The sequence below is a fragment of the Cupressus sempervirens genome, chromosome 11 (genome assembly GCF_028749045.1).
Source record: "Cupressus sempervirens isolate cs-2001-9-10 chromosome 11, ASM2874904v1, whole genome shotgun sequence".
NCBI lineage: Eukaryota > Viridiplantae > Streptophyta > Pinopsida > Cupressales > Cupressaceae > Cupressus > Cupressus sempervirens.
Genome location: NC_143128.1, coordinates 659,946,929 through 659,966,665, shown reverse-complemented (window position 1 = coordinate 659,966,665; position 19,737 = coordinate 659,946,929). Strand labels below are relative to the sequence as shown.

The 19,737-nt window shown below is 33.2% G+C and overlaps 1 protein-coding gene across 1 annotated transcript; it reads left to right on the top strand.

Annotated features, from left to right (window-relative positions):
* Positions 1-525: 525 nt before the first annotated feature.
* LOC149531503 (uncharacterized) lies at positions 526-1,333 on the top strand. The gene is made up of 3 exons (XM_089809815.1): positions 526-696; positions 783-888; positions 1,054-1,333. Exons 1-3 carry the CDS (start codon positions 658-660, stop codon positions 1,185-1,187), a joined length of 279 nt encoding a protein of 92 aa, XP_089665941.1. The 5' UTR covers positions 526-657; the 3' UTR covers positions 1,188-1,333.
* Positions 1,334-19,737: the final 18,404 nt, after the last annotated feature.

Sequence of the window (19,737 nt, the reverse complement as noted above, 5' to 3'; positions counted from 1 at the left end):
ATAGAAATTGATTTAACTATCAGTTATATATAATTGGTTTCTTATATATGATGCACATGTATAATTTATTTGAGTCCTACGTATCCTAGTTTGGCATGATCTTATCCAACAACCTACTACACTTTCAACCTCCTTGAACACTCCAAAACTAGTAGTGTCTCCTTGTCTACATGCTCTTTTTTCCATCCAATCTCATTCCTAATCGAGAGCAAGAGCTCTTCATTTCGACCACGTGTCCCATAGCCATTGGTAGTAGGAAATTCTTAATGGACTTGTGGGGCTAGACTTCCAAGCGGTGGAACATTCACGAGACCAGATGTTGTTCAGATAGTGGCATACACGTGGCAGAATACCATGCGCCCAGACCCCGCCGCCCACGTGATACAGCCGCCCCGGAGAATCTTTGTTAGCTAAAGATAAGATTAATGAATTAAATTACTGGTTTTATCTCTCACCAGCCAATTAAAATGCACTTCCCACGTGGGACATCGAATAATATTAATCCCCTCTCTTCTTCACTCTTCCTGCTTTTCACCGCCGTCATTTTCATGCAGATTTCGTCATTAAAACAGGGCTTTCGTTGTGCCTCAGTTGAACCAAACAATTCAATTTGCAGCAGCAGCAGCAGCTTTACATACATCTGCAGTGGACCTTATAATGTCGGCGCCGGCTGATTTTTCTTCATACATTCATTTGGTACCATCTTTTTACCTTTGGATTGTGGAGATGCTATCAAAAGTTTTCTTTGGTCGATTTATAATTCGCTGTTGGTATTTGGGCAGGTTCAGCATTTGATTGAGAAATGTTTGCTGTTTAACATGGATCGACAGGAATGTGCTGATGCACTTTCTAAGCACGCCAACATTCAGCCCACCATAACTATTACAGGTAGTTTTTGTGAATAATTTATCTGTGTTTGATTGAATGAGTCTGAGATTAATTGTTATTATTATTATTTGTTTAAATTTATGTTAGGTTATGATTTAACTTTAAAAATCAGCATTGTTCATGGATTAATTTGATAAGGGCTCTCGCTTTCTTTTTTCATTGCAGTGTGGAATGAATTGGAAAAGGAGAACAAGGAATTCTTCACCAAGTACAACGAAAAGAGAGGAGAACATCCAACGCAAGAACTGAAACAGCTGTTAGATGATATAACTGCCAGATTTTACAAACAAAATCTTTAAAACAGTTTTATAAGTTGTTTGTGGATTATTTTCTAGTGCGCACATCTGTTCAGTGAAATTGTAAAAGCAGATCTTGTCTGATATAATTTGATTTATGAGATCAAATTGCTTTTTATACATTTAATACAAGTATAGATTTCTTAAAATTCTGAATTATCTTCGTTTCAGTAATGGGTTTTGAATAAATAGTATTGTTAAATACATGATCCTGATTTGGGATAAAAACTAAAAACATATATATATCAAAAACAATTAACTTTTCTTCGAACTGACCTTAGATAAGCATCTAACATAAGATTGGTTCATACGGAACCATTATTGTTTCTCTGTAGAGCTAATTTGAGAAGCATCTAGCAAGATTTTCTAAGAGAAATAAATTAAAATATTATATCTAAACCGTTCAATGTGGCGGAATCCGTGCAGAGTCGATGGTAAATAAGAAAATTAAAATTTCTTTATATTTTATAATATTTAATTGTCTGGCCGTCGCTATTCTAATAAACAAAAATGTTTTCCAGTTTGGAATTTGATGGATCTGGTATTACCAAACTTAACAGCAGAAATAGAAAAGTTACATACATTAGCAAAATAATAATAATAAAATAATTCAAATAAAACACTTTTTCCTATGAAGTACCAATGATGCCCTATGCCGGACAATTTAACATTGGAATTCTTTTCAAATATTGTTAAATTTATTAATGGGAAGCTATGACTAGAGTTGTTGAATCTAGTTATCTAGTCTTACGGCATCATTTTTTCCCTTCAAAGATCATAATTTCATTGTTGACTTGTACCTAAAAGGATTATGATAATCCACAAAAGCTACTTATTCAAGATGTGTTGGTATTAGTCCTAAATAATTCATAAATTCACAAAAGTATTTGTAAATTCCATAATACATCATTTTTAATGTTGTAGTGAAAAAATATTGCACACACATAGGTGTGCATAATTGATCTACCATTTTATTATCTTCCTAATGTTTCCAGAGATTCTTAGATGTTGAAACAACAATGTCATTCATTTGCTAGTATTGCATGATTTCAAATTTAAATAAGTATGATAGAAAATAAATAAATAATATCTTACATATGAATGATCCAAAACCCCAAGAAGATCAAAAGAACAAGTCTATAAAAATTAGTGTAAAATACTTTTATAAATTATAAAAATATATAAGTTGAATTCTAGCTTGCTATAGAAATGAAAATTCAAGATGAATGGAAGGCTACAATTAAACTGTATAATAGAAAAGAAGATCTATATTATTATATGATTTATTACAATAGCTTAAGAGTCATATTATAGGTATAACATCTAATGTTAGATCTTTTAGTTGGCTGGTAATTGATATAGTCCCAAACCCTTTCAAAATAATTCTCAGATAATATTAACACAACATAGATTTTTAGAATACCAAATTCTTCTTTAAACTTCTCCAACTCTACTCTACCTTACAATGAAAGAAAATGACTACTTATTACAATTCTGAGAATTACCATATTTAGCATATTTTCGGAAAAAAAATAGAATTTTCTAATTTTGGTCATTTCCAAAACCCAACCTACGAATCTCAATTTTTCCCAAGAAAATCCCCCAAGAAAAGATGAATTGCCAGTTAATCTACGAAATCAAGAATATGATTTTGGATTTATTACAAAAATAACTTTCTAAAAGCTTTAAAAAAATACAAAAACCAATTTCAGAGGTCAAGATGATATTTTAGGCTCCCGAAAAAATGTCAAAATGGGCATCTATCAAGTTGAACTCTATCAACAATCCAAATAACTCTTGTTCACACAATTGCTTGTAAAACTTCAACCAAAACTCATATCTGAGTCAAAAGTTATGACTCTTGGAAGTTGATGCATCATCTCCCCTTCTTGAAAGAAACGCAACTCCTGCAAGTAGCTATCTGTGAATTGTTGCAATTTTATTAGATCAACTACATTACTTCCCACTTAGATAACCATGTACTCTATGTTTTAGGAACTCATCCCACTATATTAGGTATCTATTATGGTGGGGGCCCATGCCTTGTGGAGTTAGTCTGCTTGTCAGGAATTTTGGCAATCCTTTCCTTCTTATTGGGGAGGTGATGTTGTCAATCCACTCCCTAGTCATCATCTACATTGGGAACATCTCCATGGATTGTGCAGAAATCAAAAACATTAGAACCAAGGGAAATGTCAAGCTTTGCTGGTAAGTTGACCTCATAAGCATTATCATTAATCTTTTTAATGATTTTGCAAGGCCCAATCTTTTTATACTTCAATTTATGATAGGTGCCTATAGGAAACTATTCATGCCTCAAGTAAACCATCACCAAGTCATCAATAGAAAATATTTTTTGTCTCCAAGTAGCATCTGCAGCAATCTTGTAATTTGTATTATTATCCTATAACTTTTGTTTGACATCTTGTTGGAGCTAGTGAAGGTGTTCAGCAAAGGAAACTCCATCATCACTAATTCTGTCTCCCAAGGGAAGTGACACAAGATCTAGAATACCTTGAGGGTTTCAACCATAAACAATTTGAAATGGAGATTTTCTGATGGATCTATTAACAAAACTATTATAGGAAAATTATGCTTGGGGCAATGCCATGTCCCACTATTTAGGCTTCTCCCCCACAATGCAATGTAACAGATTTCCCAAACTTTGATTAAATATCTTTGTTTGTCCACCCATTTGATGATGATAAGCACTACTAAAGTATAACTAGGTTCCTAATTTCTTCTAGAGAATCCTCCAAAAATGGCTCAAGAACTTAGTGTCTCTATTAGAGGTAATGGTCTTTGGAAGGCCATGTAAATGAACAGCTTCTGAGAAGAATATTTCTGCTACCCTAGTTGCATCATTGGTCTTTTTACAAGCAATAAAGTGGACCATTTTTCAAAATAAATCAACAACCACAAAAATAGAATCATTACCTCACTGAGTGTGTGGGAGACCCAATACAACAACTTTCAACAAAACTAGAAAAAAGACACAAAAATGCAATTTTAGAAGTCAAGATGATTTTTCAGGCTCCCAAAAAAATGTTGAAATGACCACCTATCAAGTTGAGCTCCATTAGCAATCCAAATAACTCCTCCTCATGCAACTGCCTAAAAAAATTCAGCCAAAACCCATATTTGAGTCAAAAGTTATTACTCTCAGAAGTTGATGCATCAGTAATCTGCTAGTTGTAGGGGGTAAACTTTTCTTTGGTTGGTAATCTACTAGTTGTAGGCTGGTTTGTCTTATGTAAGGGCCAACCCCCTTGTTTTGGCTGCTTTATTATTCAAAAACACCTAATGTTAGATCTCTAGCTTTCTTGAAATGATTAAGCTAGATGGCTACTCTAGTAAGAATCATGAGACACTTTGTATTTGTACTATTACTATTATTGCCCACCAAATTTTCAATATTTTTTTACTTAAGGTAATGGTTGTGGCAAATTGTAATTCAATATAAAAACTTAGTCCAATGCTTTTGGGTATAAGATATGAAAGTTACAAATGTAGGATGTCTTGGAAGAGAGGCATAATTCAATAGAAATTTTTAGTTCAATTCTTTTGTTTATAAGATATGAAAGTTATAAATGTAGGATCTCTTGGAAGAGATGGGTTGATGTAAATTGAAAATGAAGTAAATTTGTAGATATAGAAAATGGAGATTGGACAAATATGACCATGAACAAATAAGAAATCATAAAATGTGTTTCTTAAATATTTGTTCATCTTGAACATCTTATGGATAAAATAAATCATATTTATTTGATAAAAATATTTTTAATAAATTATTATTCCATAAAATATTTTTAACAAATAATATTTATTTGATAAAATATATTTTTAATAAATTGTATTTAGAATAAATGTCGAGGTTTTAAAGCTAAAATAAGGAGAATATTGTAAAGCATTTGAATAATTGAATCTAGTCATGATTACATTCATTTCATTGGTTGTTAGTAGTACTTGTAGTACATGGTTAAGATAATTTTATCTCCTTCTTTTTATTATTATTCTAAATGCATATTTATTAACTTTATAATTTCTAAAAAATATTTTTCTAATTTTTAATTGGTTAAATGGGCTAAGATCTTATATTCAATCTAATGACTTTTTCTAATTTACTTTTCCACTATAATTAATTGTACAAACTATTAGTATAATTTATTTGGTTAGATTGTAAAATTTATAATAAGAAAATTTAGATTTATATAGTTTAAAACTTTTGTAGTTTTTTTATAATTCTTTTTATAGTATAAAATATTTTTTAGTTAAAATTTGAATATGTATTTAATAATTATTTTATTATTTGTGTATTAATTTGTTAAAAGATAATTCTTTTAGTGTGAAAATATTGATGGATATGTGAATTAAATGTATTATTATTTTAAAATTTTAATATCATTCATTGAAATCATTTGCTTATAATTATTATTCAATATTTTGATAAAATTGTTTTTTTTTTTTTTAAAAATTAATAATAAAAATTTATCATTATTTTTTTTACAATCTAATAATTTATGTTAGATGGTAATATTATAATATATGTTATTTCTAATACAATTTTTTGAAAATTTTAAATTAATTACAATACAAATAATTTTGATTTAGATATCAATTATAACTAAATTATATATACTATTTCTAATTCTAGTAATTATTAAATGTAAAGAAATCATTGTATATCTAAATATTTGATTAATATGGTTGTATGTTGGTAAGGGATTGGTTCTATGTTGCTAAGGGGTACATTAAGTTGTCACATCCTAGTAAATTACCAAATATTTTATTCAATGACATTAAGCTTCATGACAAATGACAAATGGTGCCCAACATCGAATTTGCAAAATTTGCATTGTTTATTTCAAATTTGAATGTTCAATCATTATACCAAACATATTCATTAATGTGTTATATCCTTAGAGTTTTCCTTCTAATTACTTCAAAGTATGTTGTCCATAAGATTAAAATTATGAGTACATTTAAATTTTCATATAATTTATGAGAATGCCTAATTTATGAATGCTACTATTTTTATTTTTATTCTAAATTGTGAGATTTAGTCATCCTATCTTTTGTTTTTTCTCAACATCAATTTAGAGGTAGTCCTCAATTCTAACCAATAAGTCCAAGTTTTTTTATTATGATTCATTTTGGTGGGTTCCTAGGTTAGTCATATTTTGATATCATTTAGGAAAGCTTTTGAAGTAATTGATAGTAGCCAAAAGAGATGGGGGCCTAACCTCAAAGTACAAAAAAGTTGAATAAATAGTCAAAGGTACCCTCCCCATTAGCTAACTAATACCATCTTTAAACTTCAAAAACTAACATAAGTTTATAGTTAGCCTAATAATACTAGCAATATTTAAACTACTATGCATAATAGACTATAAAATAAAATAGCAGTGCTTATAAAAATTGCTTTTATGAATCCTCTTAAACGACATAAACATAAAGACCCCATGGGGTACCAAGTTCATAGGCATAATCATAAACATAGCAAAAAAAGAACAAGACACGGGGCTAGCTACCCTTTTCAAGCCCATGGTTGTCCTCCTTCTTAGGTCCATCCTTGTCCTCATCCTCTCCTTCCACTTTGATTGGTTTTTCCATGATGGGTTTTAACCAATCTTCAGCCAGGAACCCATAGATGGATCGAGCAGTCTTAGTGACTTTGCCCAGGTCCTTCTCCTCTTTGTTTGCTTGCAAAAAATAAAGGGTGGTGGTCATGGAGTGTATGACCTTGGTGGAAAACTCCACTAAGATTTTGAACCTCTGGTAGATTGCAGTTTTGTTGTTGGTTAGGTCCCTCATGGAATTCTCTAGCCTTTCTAATCTCACCTTGCTATGGCTATGCTTGCCCTTCTTCTTATCACCTTTGGGGGTTTCTTTTCTCAAGGAGGTAATATCATCCACCCTACTCCTAACCAAGCTAGCCTTAGGGGTGTCAGAGACATGGGAGGGACATATAGTGCTTGGGGTAGGTTTTTTGTCCTAAGGCCTTCTCTTGTTTTTAGCAGGTTTGGCATCACTTTCTAAGGAATCAAGGTTGGAATCGTGCATGGTGGGGTGACTTAAATTTTTCTACCTAGAGGCATTTGTTGGACCTCTTAGAAATTTTCTTACCCTTCCTAGTGACTAAATCTATCTCAATCAGAGTTATTTTAATGTTTGGCTTAATGTTGGGATTAGGGGCAGGGGTCTTCTTGAACTTCTTGCAGCTAGGGCTAGGGTCAGGATCAAGGGAAGCTTGCGAGGTGATAGAGGCAAGGGGGTTAATCAATAGTAGCAAATTCAATGCAAGATGTTGGGTATAAATTTTATTCATCAGCCCCTAGTGGATGAAGTAGAAGGTTTTTCCCTCAAGTTTCCTCCTTTCTTTAAGAATACCATCCTCCAGTGAATGCAGTAACAAAAATAAGGAGATGTGGTCCAAATTCTTAAAATGATTTAGGATGGGAAAGTGGTAGTAGTATAATACCTGGAAATAGTCCTCCAAGCTGATGTAACACATGATGACATAACAGATGATCTCCCAGGGCTTAGGAAGGGTAACCCGAGAGAACCCACCATGAAATCTCTCTTGTTCCTCCTTTCCTTTGAAGAATTTTTGTAGGCTAGCTTCATTATTGACCTTTTCTTTCTTTCGCTAGTTCTTTCCTTCCATCAAAAATTTGATAGCCCTCATAATGGTTTCTTCTAAAATATCAAAGTTCATGCCATTAACAATCACCTTCCTATCCTTCCAAGTCTAGAAGAATTGCATCTATATAACCTCATCATGCTTTACCATACCCTCCATATACTATAAAAGGTCACCTTCCTACAATTACACCATCACCACCTCACTACTATGAATGCTCTCTTCCACACCCACTAGTTTGATTTGATTGCTATTTCCTATATTGTCACTAGATCAACCACTAATTCCTTAGATGACATAGCCTTGTTGTAGGTTTTGACATTGCCAGATTTAAAATGGAGAACCTCATAAAATAAAATGAAAAGGCATTGCATGACCATCATAAGTCCACAGTGTTTCCTGAAAAACAAAAAAACTACTCTTCTTGGCATTTGTGAGTGTTCTCTTTCGTTCCATAAACGGTCATTGCCAGCTGTATCTTGTGTGAGAATTCAATAACCTATAATTTTAATCATTACTAGATTGTTCACTAGATCTTGCCAAATCTTCCCTCTATGACCTTTTATGGTAGTAATTAATATTCATGGCAACCAAAATCACAATACAAATCAGTAAGCAATCATGCCAAACACTCCCTTTATAAATCATCCTTTTCATATGCCCACATGGAGAAAAGGAGTTCTGCCACCCATTTTGGTTATTCATGTGGTATTAATGAAGGTATGCTCCCTTTCCATCACAACTTGATTTGATGATGGCAACATTCTGACATCATCCCATTGCACAAGTTTCTTGGCTAAGCAAGAAATAGCACTATATCTCATAAAGTAAAAAATAAGCAATGTAGCAACTACAAACAATTATAATTAGATTATGTGGATGAAGTAGATGTTATAGGACATTGGGATAGAATTCTCAAAACTTTTTATCATACATTATGATAATACAAGTACAATATGTCTAATAATCTCATGTTGCATGTTCTAAGACTAAGCATATATCCATTAAGTATCATGCCTTGAGAGAGAAAGTTACAGAGAAAGAAATCATATTAGAGTATGTGAGTACAAAAGAGAAAATTATAGATATCTTTATGAAGCCTTTACGTAAACATACATTTGATTATTTGTGAGGTATGTTTGGGGTTATGCCCCTATCTACTCTTGAGTAGATTATGCAAAAATTGCATCAGTCCAGTGGTATAGAGAACTATTGTTTATTCGGATTGAATGTTGATGCTTCCTATATGGGGGAGTATCCTTGATGAGTAGAGTCATCAAGGACTCTTGATAGATGGTATAGAAAATTGTCTTTGGATACTTGAGTTGGTTGAAGACTTGGAGTAAATGATTGACATAATTAAGTCTTTGTCATTGATGTGAATGAGGGAGAGATTACATGAAAAACATCTCTTATGTTTGAAGTATTGTAAAATATCCTCTAACATAATGGGGAGAGACTATGTACATAAAAGACATCTTCTAATAGTATGTGTAATACCGTGACCAAATTTAGCCAATCCATTGGCAACGTCATTTCCTGTGCGATATATATGGGCCATGTGGATCTCTTGGAAATCTTCCATCAGCCTTTAGATTTCCTTGACTATAACTTTAATCGACCAATTTCTTATGCCTTCTCCCTTAGCAGCCCTAATGATTAACATTGAGTCTCCCTCAATAGCCAGCTTGTTGACACCCTCAGCTCTCGCAATTCTCAACCCCTAAAGAAGTGCCAGTGCTTCAACTTCATTGTTATAGCCTTTTCCAAAATTTCTTGTGTAGGTGGCAACCATATTTCCCATACTATTATGAAAGATACCTCCTGCGGCAGTGCTACCTGACATGACTAAATCATCAAATTTTAGCTTGAACTAGGAGTTAGGGGGGATGCCACACCATCTTCATTCTAGCCAAAACTTTGGAATTTTCAAATTGAGCCGCAATTGGGCCAACATTCCAAGTTGAAGTGTATTTCATCTCTTGCTTGCTTTATAGGTTTAGGGGGTGCTTTGACTGCCAGACCCCACTGCATTCTTTTAGAAGCTTGATAGTGATTTGGACCACCCCCCAGCTAGTAGTGGCTTGGTCCCTAAAAATCATGTTGTTCCCCTCCTTCAAAATATTCCATGAAATGTATGGGGGATAATCTTTCATAAGTTTTTGAGGTATGGGTGGTTAGTCGGGCCATCCCAATGAGTGAATTGTTTTAGGTCTCTATCCATGCACCACTGAACCTCCCATAAAGCAAGAACCTTACTCCAAACCTCAATGACAAAGGGGTAGTGAATAATCATATGAGTAACAGATTTATCTTCATGGAGACATAAATTACAAAAATTAGTGAGTTGGCACCCTCTATGCCAGAGGTTGTAATAGTAAGAACTATCCCATGCAAGGTTGTCCGCCAAAAGAATTTTATCTTGGGCAGGATCCAAGGGTGCCAAACTTTATGCTAATCATCTTGTACCTCTTCCCCCCCAGGTCACAGAGGTAAGCAGGAACTCCCCCAAAGGTGTGAGTTTCCAAACTAATGAGTCCTCGATAGGGGCTAAAGAAATTTTGCAATTGTGTAGGAGGTCTGGCACCTCAAGAGCTAGGTCCAAATCCCTAGGCTCAACATTTTGGAAGGTAATCCATTGTCTATCAAGTGTGATAAATTTTTGGGTCCAAGGGCCATATACACTAGTGCAACCTTCTTGCAGAGGTAAAAACTTAGTTTTCATGAGGTAGTTCTCATGAATCCATGTTCACAATTGGCTAATTTTGATATGTAATTGTTGTCATTAATGGAAAAACATGATGTACATGTTGATAGGAAATCTCAGAAATAAAGATACTTAATGTTTGGTGATCAGAAAAATTTCTAAGTATAGAATTTGGTTTACAACAATATATTTTTTTTTTTATAACATGTTGCAAACATCATATTATGAAAAGAAAATTTACATGGAGATAGTATACATGTTGATGATGACATGTATAACCTTGGAAGTTTCTATGGATTGTATGGAGCAGAGTTAATCATGTTTTGATGAAGCAGGACAGTGGAATTGAAGGAAAAAATTGTTTTGGTTGCAAAATAATTACTTGTCCAATAATGGCTAACATCCTAGATGTTTTCCCTAACTTGAAAAAATTAATTGTGGTCTTAGCCAACCTAACAATATTTTATGTAAAGGCATGGTATTTATGCAAAGGACTTCTTGCAATAAGAACTGTATAATCTTGATGTATCATGAGAGCAAACTTGTAAGAAAATTTTTGCAAAAGCGATATATGTGAATTTTTGTATGAATCATTTGCTGATATGAGATCAAGTTTAAGGAATTCAAATAATATTAGATTACTTTTTTGAGAAATGAGCTCTTCATGTAGTTGATATTGCATGTTTGGGCAGTGGGCTCATCTTGTATACATTACACTACAACTCCTAATAGGGTTAGAATCTTCTAATAGGGATTCAAAGTCTCCTAACAGGGACTATTGTACTGAATTTTCTCATTGACTCCTAACAGGGTCCATCCTCTAACAAGGAACATATATATCAGTATCTTATCTAGTGGGTATCATCCCCACTAGGGTTTTCCCTTGGCCATGGTTTTCCTAGTTAACAAAATATGGTGTCATGAGTTATCTTTGTGCATTATTACTATTAATATTTAGCATTACTTTATTGATTTGTTATGCATGATTTAAACTAAGTAATAATATCTAGTTGGCAAATAAAGTTTGTATACTACTGATTCACCCCCGCCCCCCAGTAATCCCTATTTTAAACAATTGCTATCAAAGTAGAGTTATTTTGAAGAGGGTTAATAGCTTAAGTAAGATCCTTATGGATATGGAATAGTTGATGAAAAACCTCGAAGAAGCTCTTGAAAAAATTGATCTCCTTACTAAAGAAAGAGATAAGCTAAAGAGCAGATATGAAGATTCCAAAGTATACATTGGTCAGTTGAAGGAAAAGATTGAACATCTGAAAGCCAAGCCTGAATCTACTAAATCTAAAACTACTGATGATGACTATTCAAATTTTAAGATAGAGTACAAAATCTTGAAGCATGAATTGAAGATTACAAATCTGAAGTTGACTTTGAGAAGTGATCCTAGCAAAATTGAATTTGATTTGAAGATTAAAAATGTAGATCTAAGAGCAGGTCTGGTAAAGAAAAAAATTGAGTTTGAAACATTGAAAGAAGATCATGAAGAACTAGACATAAGTACAATACTATTGTGAAAGGTGAATTAACACAGTGCAAAAAATAGTTTGAGAAGCTCTATTCTAGTAGAGAAAAACTTAATGATTCTATGTTTATACACAGACCTTATGGTAAGACTGGTCTTGGTTATTTGATTAACATGTCTACAAAGAAACCTAAGATTAGGTCATATCCAAAAGAAAAAGGAAAATTTGATGATAAGATTGAGTCAAGTCAATCCTTTGAGAAACCTAAAGAAGTTGAGCAAATCAATGAAATTGAAATCTTGGATGAACCAAAGCAATTAGAGACTTCCAAGACAACGAGGTATGAATTTAGAGGTAAGTTCTTTTTATTTATGAAATAGGTCATATTAAAAGAGATTGTACTAGTAAGTCATTTAATCATGTTAAGGACTTTTATTGTCATAATTGTCATGGTATGGGTCATAATGCAATTGATTGTAGGAAACCTAAGTATGATAATGATAGAAGAAGTAGTAGAATGCTTGGAAATACTAACCCTATAGATAGAAGAAGATCTAGTGAAAGGACATCAAGAGAAGGAAGATCTTGTGATGGCAGAAGAAAAATATTGTGTGCTATAAGTGTAACAACTTAGGACACATTGCTTAAAATTGTCGTGCACTTGATGATCAACAAAATCCTAGAAGCAAAGCACCTATATGTCAGTTATGCAATAACTTCAGACACACAACAAGGTACTATAGAATGGATAGAAACTTTAGAGATAGAAGGAACAATAGAAGAAATTTCAGAAATAGAAGGAATGGTGGAAGAAACTCTAGAAATTATAGAAGGAACTAGGAAAGGAACTTCAGAACTAGTAGAAGCAATAAAGAAAAAAGAAACATCGTAAGTGCACTTTGAGAAGAACTTAATGAAGCATTTGTGAAAGGAATAGATATCTCAAAAGAAAAGTTAAATGATGATGAGATAAAAAGATTGAAGTCAGTTGTTAAGTTTGATTCAATTAAGTTGAATTAAGCTTGTTCACAGCATCAAATTTTTATAACTTTAGTTAGAGATTGAATTAGAGGTAGAAAAGTTTGGAAAAGGTGTATCTAGTTGTATTTAGATGGTACCTAAGCTCACTTGTAATTTGGAGCTCATCTAAACAAGTTATGATGAAATTTAGAGTTATTGGTATTATAATAAGAGTTGATTTTGTAACAGAAGATGAAAAGTACATTTTTGCAGAGAATCTCGTGATGTGAAGTTTTAAGGATGTTTTTCTTGATGAAAGGAGCCTATAATAAACCTTGAATGACATTTGAAGATTAGACAGATTGGTTTGTGTAGCTATTTAATTACATAATGCAAATAGAAGCTTTTTCATGTTTGTGAAGTACGCAATTAGTGCAGTTTCAAGTTGATACATAAATGGAGTACAAAATTAATTTTACTTCATTTGTGAACACATTCAAAGTGAAGTGCATTGTAAAGAAACTTATCAGAGCAATTTTGAAGCAAACCCTATTTTTAGAAATAGATATTATGAGTAGTGATAGATGTACTATGGAAAAGATATCAGAGGTGTGCAGAAGACACCCTACAAAAAATGTATTGGACAGTGGTAATCTGATTATGATAGTATTCCAAAATGAGAAGAAATAGAGATTTAGGATCTCACCTACTATTGTGTATAGGTTCAAGGAGGACATATGTATTTTAGTTGATACTGACCATACATACATTCAAGCAGTAGAACCTTGGGAAACATTTTTGGATCCTTTGAGCTATGAGTTGAGTGATGATATTGTAGTTGGCTACATTGATCTATTATTGAATTCTAAGATAGATAAAAATGAGTACAGATTTGGTACATTTGATGAAATCACACATCATGCTCATCAAGCAACCTTGGAGAAGGCATCTCATAAGAAGGTTGAATCAATTATGAAGAAGGCATTATCTGATGCTGAAATGATAGAAAAGTGAGTCTAAGGCAGTGAGAAAAACATTGAAAAAAGGTGTATTCAATATTCAACTTGTTAGTTTCAGTTGAAGAAACAACTTCAGGAAATATACCTTATGCAGTAGTATATGATGTTTAGCCTAGTGAACATAAGAGAAAATCAGAGAGATTAGCTAAAGCAGTGCCAACAAAGGCAAAGAGAGTCAAGAAAATGGCTTCAGGACTAGGAAAGAAGCAAAAAATCATTGTTGAAAATTGAATCCAATAGTGATGAGGAAGTTGAGGAACAAGAAATCAAGGTGATTCCACCTAAACAAGCAGCAGGAAAAGCTCAGCAACCATGGAAGCTGAAGATTGAAAAGATAAACCCAACAATTGAAAATGAGGGAAACTTTTTTTAGATGAACAAATTTTATGATCTTTATAATAACTTTGAGAATGACCAAATTGATATTTCTAATATAAGACATATCATTGCAAATGATCTAAGTATGAAGGATATCAAAGGAGTAGTGAACCAGAAAGTCTATGAGAGACTTATAGAGAAGAAGACTCTAGCAAGGGAAGAAGACCTTGAACTTTAGAAGTCTATGCTAAGGAAAATTTGTAAGACTGATGATGAAGATGAGATTAAGAGATTGTTGAATAACCTTGCCCCATCCTTGTAAAATAAAGTAAGGCTATTTTTATTTATGGTTAGAGAGAAGGATAAGTTGAGGAAGGAGACAATAGTAGCTATCAGCAAGATGTTGTCAAAATCATAGATAGCAACTCCTCTAACCCCTAGAACAATAGAAGTATTAGTAAGTGGTGATACCATGAAAATTGATCAAACCAATGTTACTCTAAACATTAATGATACCAATCCATTTGGTGTCTCCAAACCAAATATACCTAATACTGAGGATGTTGAAGATAAGATAAAGCAAAATTGAGGAAGAAAAAAGGCTTATAGAAATTGAAAAAAAAAAAAAAAAAAGATAGAGGAAGCCAAGCAATAATTGCTAGAGAATGAGAGGAAAAGAAAGGAAGAAGAAGATAATAAAAGAAAAATAGAGAAGGAAGAAAGGAAAAGATCAGAAGAGAGAAAAGAAGATAAGAAAATGTCATCTTATTTGACATCTCATCCATCCATGAAGCCAGAGAATGGAAGGACACTCTAAACCACTATGCACTAATATCTGACCATTGCATTAATTAGTAGAAAAGTAAAGTATATTTCTTCAAAACCATTGCTAGTTTGAGAGGAAAGGTGACTAATATTCTTGGATATTAGGAAGTATCCCTCCCTAACACTTATCTTGGCCTACCTCTTCCCATAAAGGAAGTCCCCAACCAATATTGAAATCGTATGGTTGAATGCATTCAATGGAAGTTGGTGGGCTATAAGGGAAAAATTTTGAGCAATGCAGGGAAACTCTAGCTTCTCTCTGCCTCTCTACAAGGTATCCTAGTGTATTTCCTCCCCATATTCAAAATCCTTTGTAGATTCAGAGATATTCTTGAGAAAATATAATAGAATTTCTTATGGTCTGGCATTGAAGAGAAGACTAGAATGAGCTTGGTGTGTTGGGAGAAAGTTTGTTGCCCAAAAGCTCTTGGAGGTTTGAACTTAAGAAGAATAAGACACTTGAGTAAGGCTCTCTTAGCCAAAATTGGTTAGAATTTAGTGAAATACCAAGGAAGTTGGTGTAACATAATATCGACTAAATATCTTAGAGGTTTGTCTCCTCACCAATTCCCTTGGGCTCAGACTCTCCCCCAGGGGTCCAAAATCTGGAACAATGTTGTTAATACCGAAAAGATCCTAAGAAAAGGGTGTCACTAGATTTTAGGGAATGGTAATTCTATTGACTTCTAGGAGGATCAATGGATTGTTAGAAATAGGGATTACTGAGCAGGGGGGTCAGGGGGTCAGGGAATTAGTAATCTACAAATTGTAATTGCCAACTAGATATTATTACTTACTTTAAACCATGCATAACAAATCAATAAAGTGATATTGAACAATATTTTTTAATTAGGGAAACCCTGGCTAATGGAAAACCCCAGTGAGGATGATACCCACTCGATAATATATTGATATATATGTTCCTTGTTAGATGATGAAGCCTATTAGGAGTCAATGAGAAAATTCAGTATAACAGTTCTTGTTAGGAGACTTTGAATCCTTGTTAGAAGATTCCAACCGTATTAGGAGTTGTAGTGTAATGAATGCAAGATGAGCCTAATGCCCAAGCATGCAATTTCAACTACATGAAGAGCTCACTGCTCAAACAAGTAATCTACTATTATTTTCCTTCCTTAAACTTGATCTCGGATCACTAGATGGTTCATGCAAAACTTTGCATAGATCAATTTCACAAAAGTTCGCTCACAAGTTCACTCTCATGATACATCAAGATTACACACTTCTTATCACAAGAAGTCCTTTGCATAAATACCATGCCTTCACATAAAATATTGTTGGGTCGACTAAGACTATAATTAATTTTTCCAAGTTAGGGAAAACATCTAGGATGTCGGCCCTAATTGGACAAGTAATTGTTTTGCAACCAAAACAATTATTTCCTTTAATTCCACTGTCCTGCTTCATCAAAACATGATAAACTTTTTTCTATATAGTTTGTACAAACTTTCAAGGTTATACATTTCATCATCAACATGTATACTATCTCTATGTAACTCTTCTTGTCATAATATGACATCTACAACATGTTATAAACAAAACAATATACTACAATAAACCAAATTCTATACCTAGACAATTTTATGATCACCAAACATTAAGTATCTTTATTTCCAAGGTTTCCTGTCAACATGTTGATGAAAATAATATATTGCTGGAAATATTCCTAAAGGCTAAGTTACCAAGAGGGGAGGGGTGAATCAGTAACTTCTAAAACTTCTAAAACTTTCAACCCAATTAGCAATTAATCCTTTATATGAAAATTTTGATCTAACTGCATCCATGAGAAACTAAAAACATGAAAGCATATATAACACTCTGACACAAAGATTTAGTGACCTAAAAAATTTCCAAATAGAAAGTAAAATTAGGCTAGGGATGATACCCACAAGCTTTAATACTGTAGTATAAAGTTGGCCTATTAAGGCTTACATTGATCACTTCCGATGATCTACCCTATTATGAGCAATAAGGACTGCTAGGTCGACCTTGTTAGAGGATTTACAAATATACAATGAAGTATGCACTTGGTAAAGAGATTTGCATAAGACTATTAGGTTTACCTTGTTAAAGGATCCGATTGATCAACTTGTTAGGATGAAACGGTAGCTGATCTCTGACCTATAGCTTGGTTTTCTGAATGAGTTTCCTTTAAGTGTAAAAATCACCTTGCTATGATAGATGAAACTTTCCTGCTCCTTATACTGTCGTAGCCTTTGTAATTCTCAATTGTTCTCTTCACATTACTTCCTTATTAATTTCATACACCTTTAATACATATATTGGATGTGATACAGTACATTACATATATACCAATCTAATTATACAATTACAAAGTCGGCCACAATACAAGTTTACATTAATATTACAAAGTCTACTCAAATATTGACACTCGAGTTTTGAAGACTAACTTAGTAGACGTAGAAGCTTGGTCCATACTAATCACTTCCAAGTTGTCTTGAACTCGGTCTCCACTAGTAACTCAGCAAATATTGTGAAAGTCGTCATATAAACTGAATCACTTGGTTACCACTACATAGCTCGGTAAACACTATCACCTCGAGCTTGGTATAAATTGAGTCACTTGGTTAACACTGAGTAGCTTGGTTACCACACGACTAGGATCACATCAACTACAAACTTGGTAAGCACTACACAACTCGATTTGCATTGGTAAACTTGGCATACATTGAGATGCTTGGTTTACACTGCTAATCTTTACAATAACTATAACTGCTTGGTATACACTAGAAATTGTCCAAAGGACTCAGTAGCAACTGTAGAACTTGGTGACAACTAAAATGCTTGGTTAACACTATTAACTATACAATAAGCTTAGTAGATACTTCAAATCTTAATAAGTGTATGTCACTAATAAAAAACTTCACTGATATGTCAACAATCTCCCCCTTTGGCATTAGTGACAAAAACACTTATTAGCAAAAACTAAATTCAAAATTTTCTAGAATACCTTTATCCATCACCATGTGATTCTAGCTCAGGAGAGTATATTGTTTTTGAGATTTTTCAAAATTGGTTTTGTAAGATATATTTCTATACATGGTAAGGCTCTTATACAATATATTGTACATCTAAATACATCTCCTTTCTATATACAATATACACTTGCTATACATTCTTCCTTGAATCATTATTTACATTTATCTCACATTTATCTCCCCCATTTCTTTATAGCTTATGTATCAATTCTTACATATTTCTCCCCCATAACTCATTAATCCCATATCTTCTCCCATGTTTTCTCCCCATTTTTGACAATAATGCCGAAGATTTATTCTATATATTTACATATTAATGCCAAAATGAGACAAAAAGTTTGAATGTACCTTGATTATGATAGCCAAATTTTTGTCCCAATTGTCCTGCAAGACCTTACATGTTAGAATGAAATTAGAAGTTAGAATGAAATTTGGAGCCATTTCGTGAAGTCCCATTTTGAGCATTTGTCAAATCTGCATTTTTACGTAAGTGTCAAATAGTGACCGGAGGCTATGTTTGCAATCGAATAACTTGCACCCAAAAATTTTTTAGGACTCACCACTTTGGGAGTGTCTATTATCCATACCTAAGAACCTATGTTTCAAATTTCAAGCTGTTTTGAGTTTGTTCGACTAGGTTTTGAATCCCTCAAATTTGGTAGTTTATTGTTTTCACACATTTGCAAATTGCACACATTTCTAGGAAGCCCTATTTGACATGTTATAACTTTTGACCAGTGGACCTGAATGCTAAAATTCATTTTGTGTTGTATTTTAGATGTCAGAGACTTGTTATGTTTCAAGTTTCAACTCATGACGAATCTATTTGATCAGTTTTCAAACGAAATTCCAAACGCAATTTCTAAAGCTTTACTAGTATCAACATTTGCAGATTTGTCGAAACTCCTGTTCGTGATGTCCTATCTTGAAATCTATGACTACCTAAATTGAATGGATTGTACCACTATGTTCTCCTCTAAAAATGCTTTTACTATGCTAGTTTTTGAGCTTTGATGAATCCATTTGCATACTTTCCTAGGTCAATTCCATTTTCAAAAAATCACTTTCTATCAGTGTTTCCAGTTTACAAAATTTAAGTAGCCCACTTTGACTGCTTGCCATTTGTGCCCAATTATTTATCATGAGATGAGATTTGGCAGAGCAAAAGTATGCAGAACAAAGAATCAATGTGTCAACTTTCAGAGCCCGATCAGGTGTTTGGATAATTTTTTAAGGCTAGTCAAGGGACCTCCTGACACCAAATTCATAGTTTGCAGATCTAAGGAAAAATGAATTTTAAATTGATGGTTCAGTGATCAAATTTCATTCTAGTCAATCTGAGAAGGTCGACGGATCAGTTTGCATATCAGTTGTTTGGAAACGAAATTCTTTTTTTAGTTGGACCCACATTGGGGCCCAACTGATTCCATCAAATGAGCCTGAATTTCGTAGAATCTTGAAGCTGTCTTGATGATGTAAAAATGGGGAACTGAGTACAAGAAGAATGAAGTTTACAAAAGGTGCATCTACAAAAATCAGGGACAATCCACATCTATGGCAGGGAGAGTGAGGTTCGGGATGAG

Bases quoted from the DNA above. Each gene is read 5' to 3' on its own strand.
- LOC149531503 (XM_089809815.1), top strand. From the start codon at position 658: ATGTCGGCGCCGGCTGATTTTTCTTCATACATTCATTTG. The intron at 697-782 runs GTACCATCTTTT...GTATTTGGGCAG, and splicing joins TTTCTTCATACATTCATTTG to GTTCAGCATTTGATTGAGAA. The intron at 889-1,053 runs GTAGTTTTTGTG...TTTTCATTGCAG, and splicing joins GCCCACCATAACTATTACAG to TGTGGAATGAATTGGAAAAG.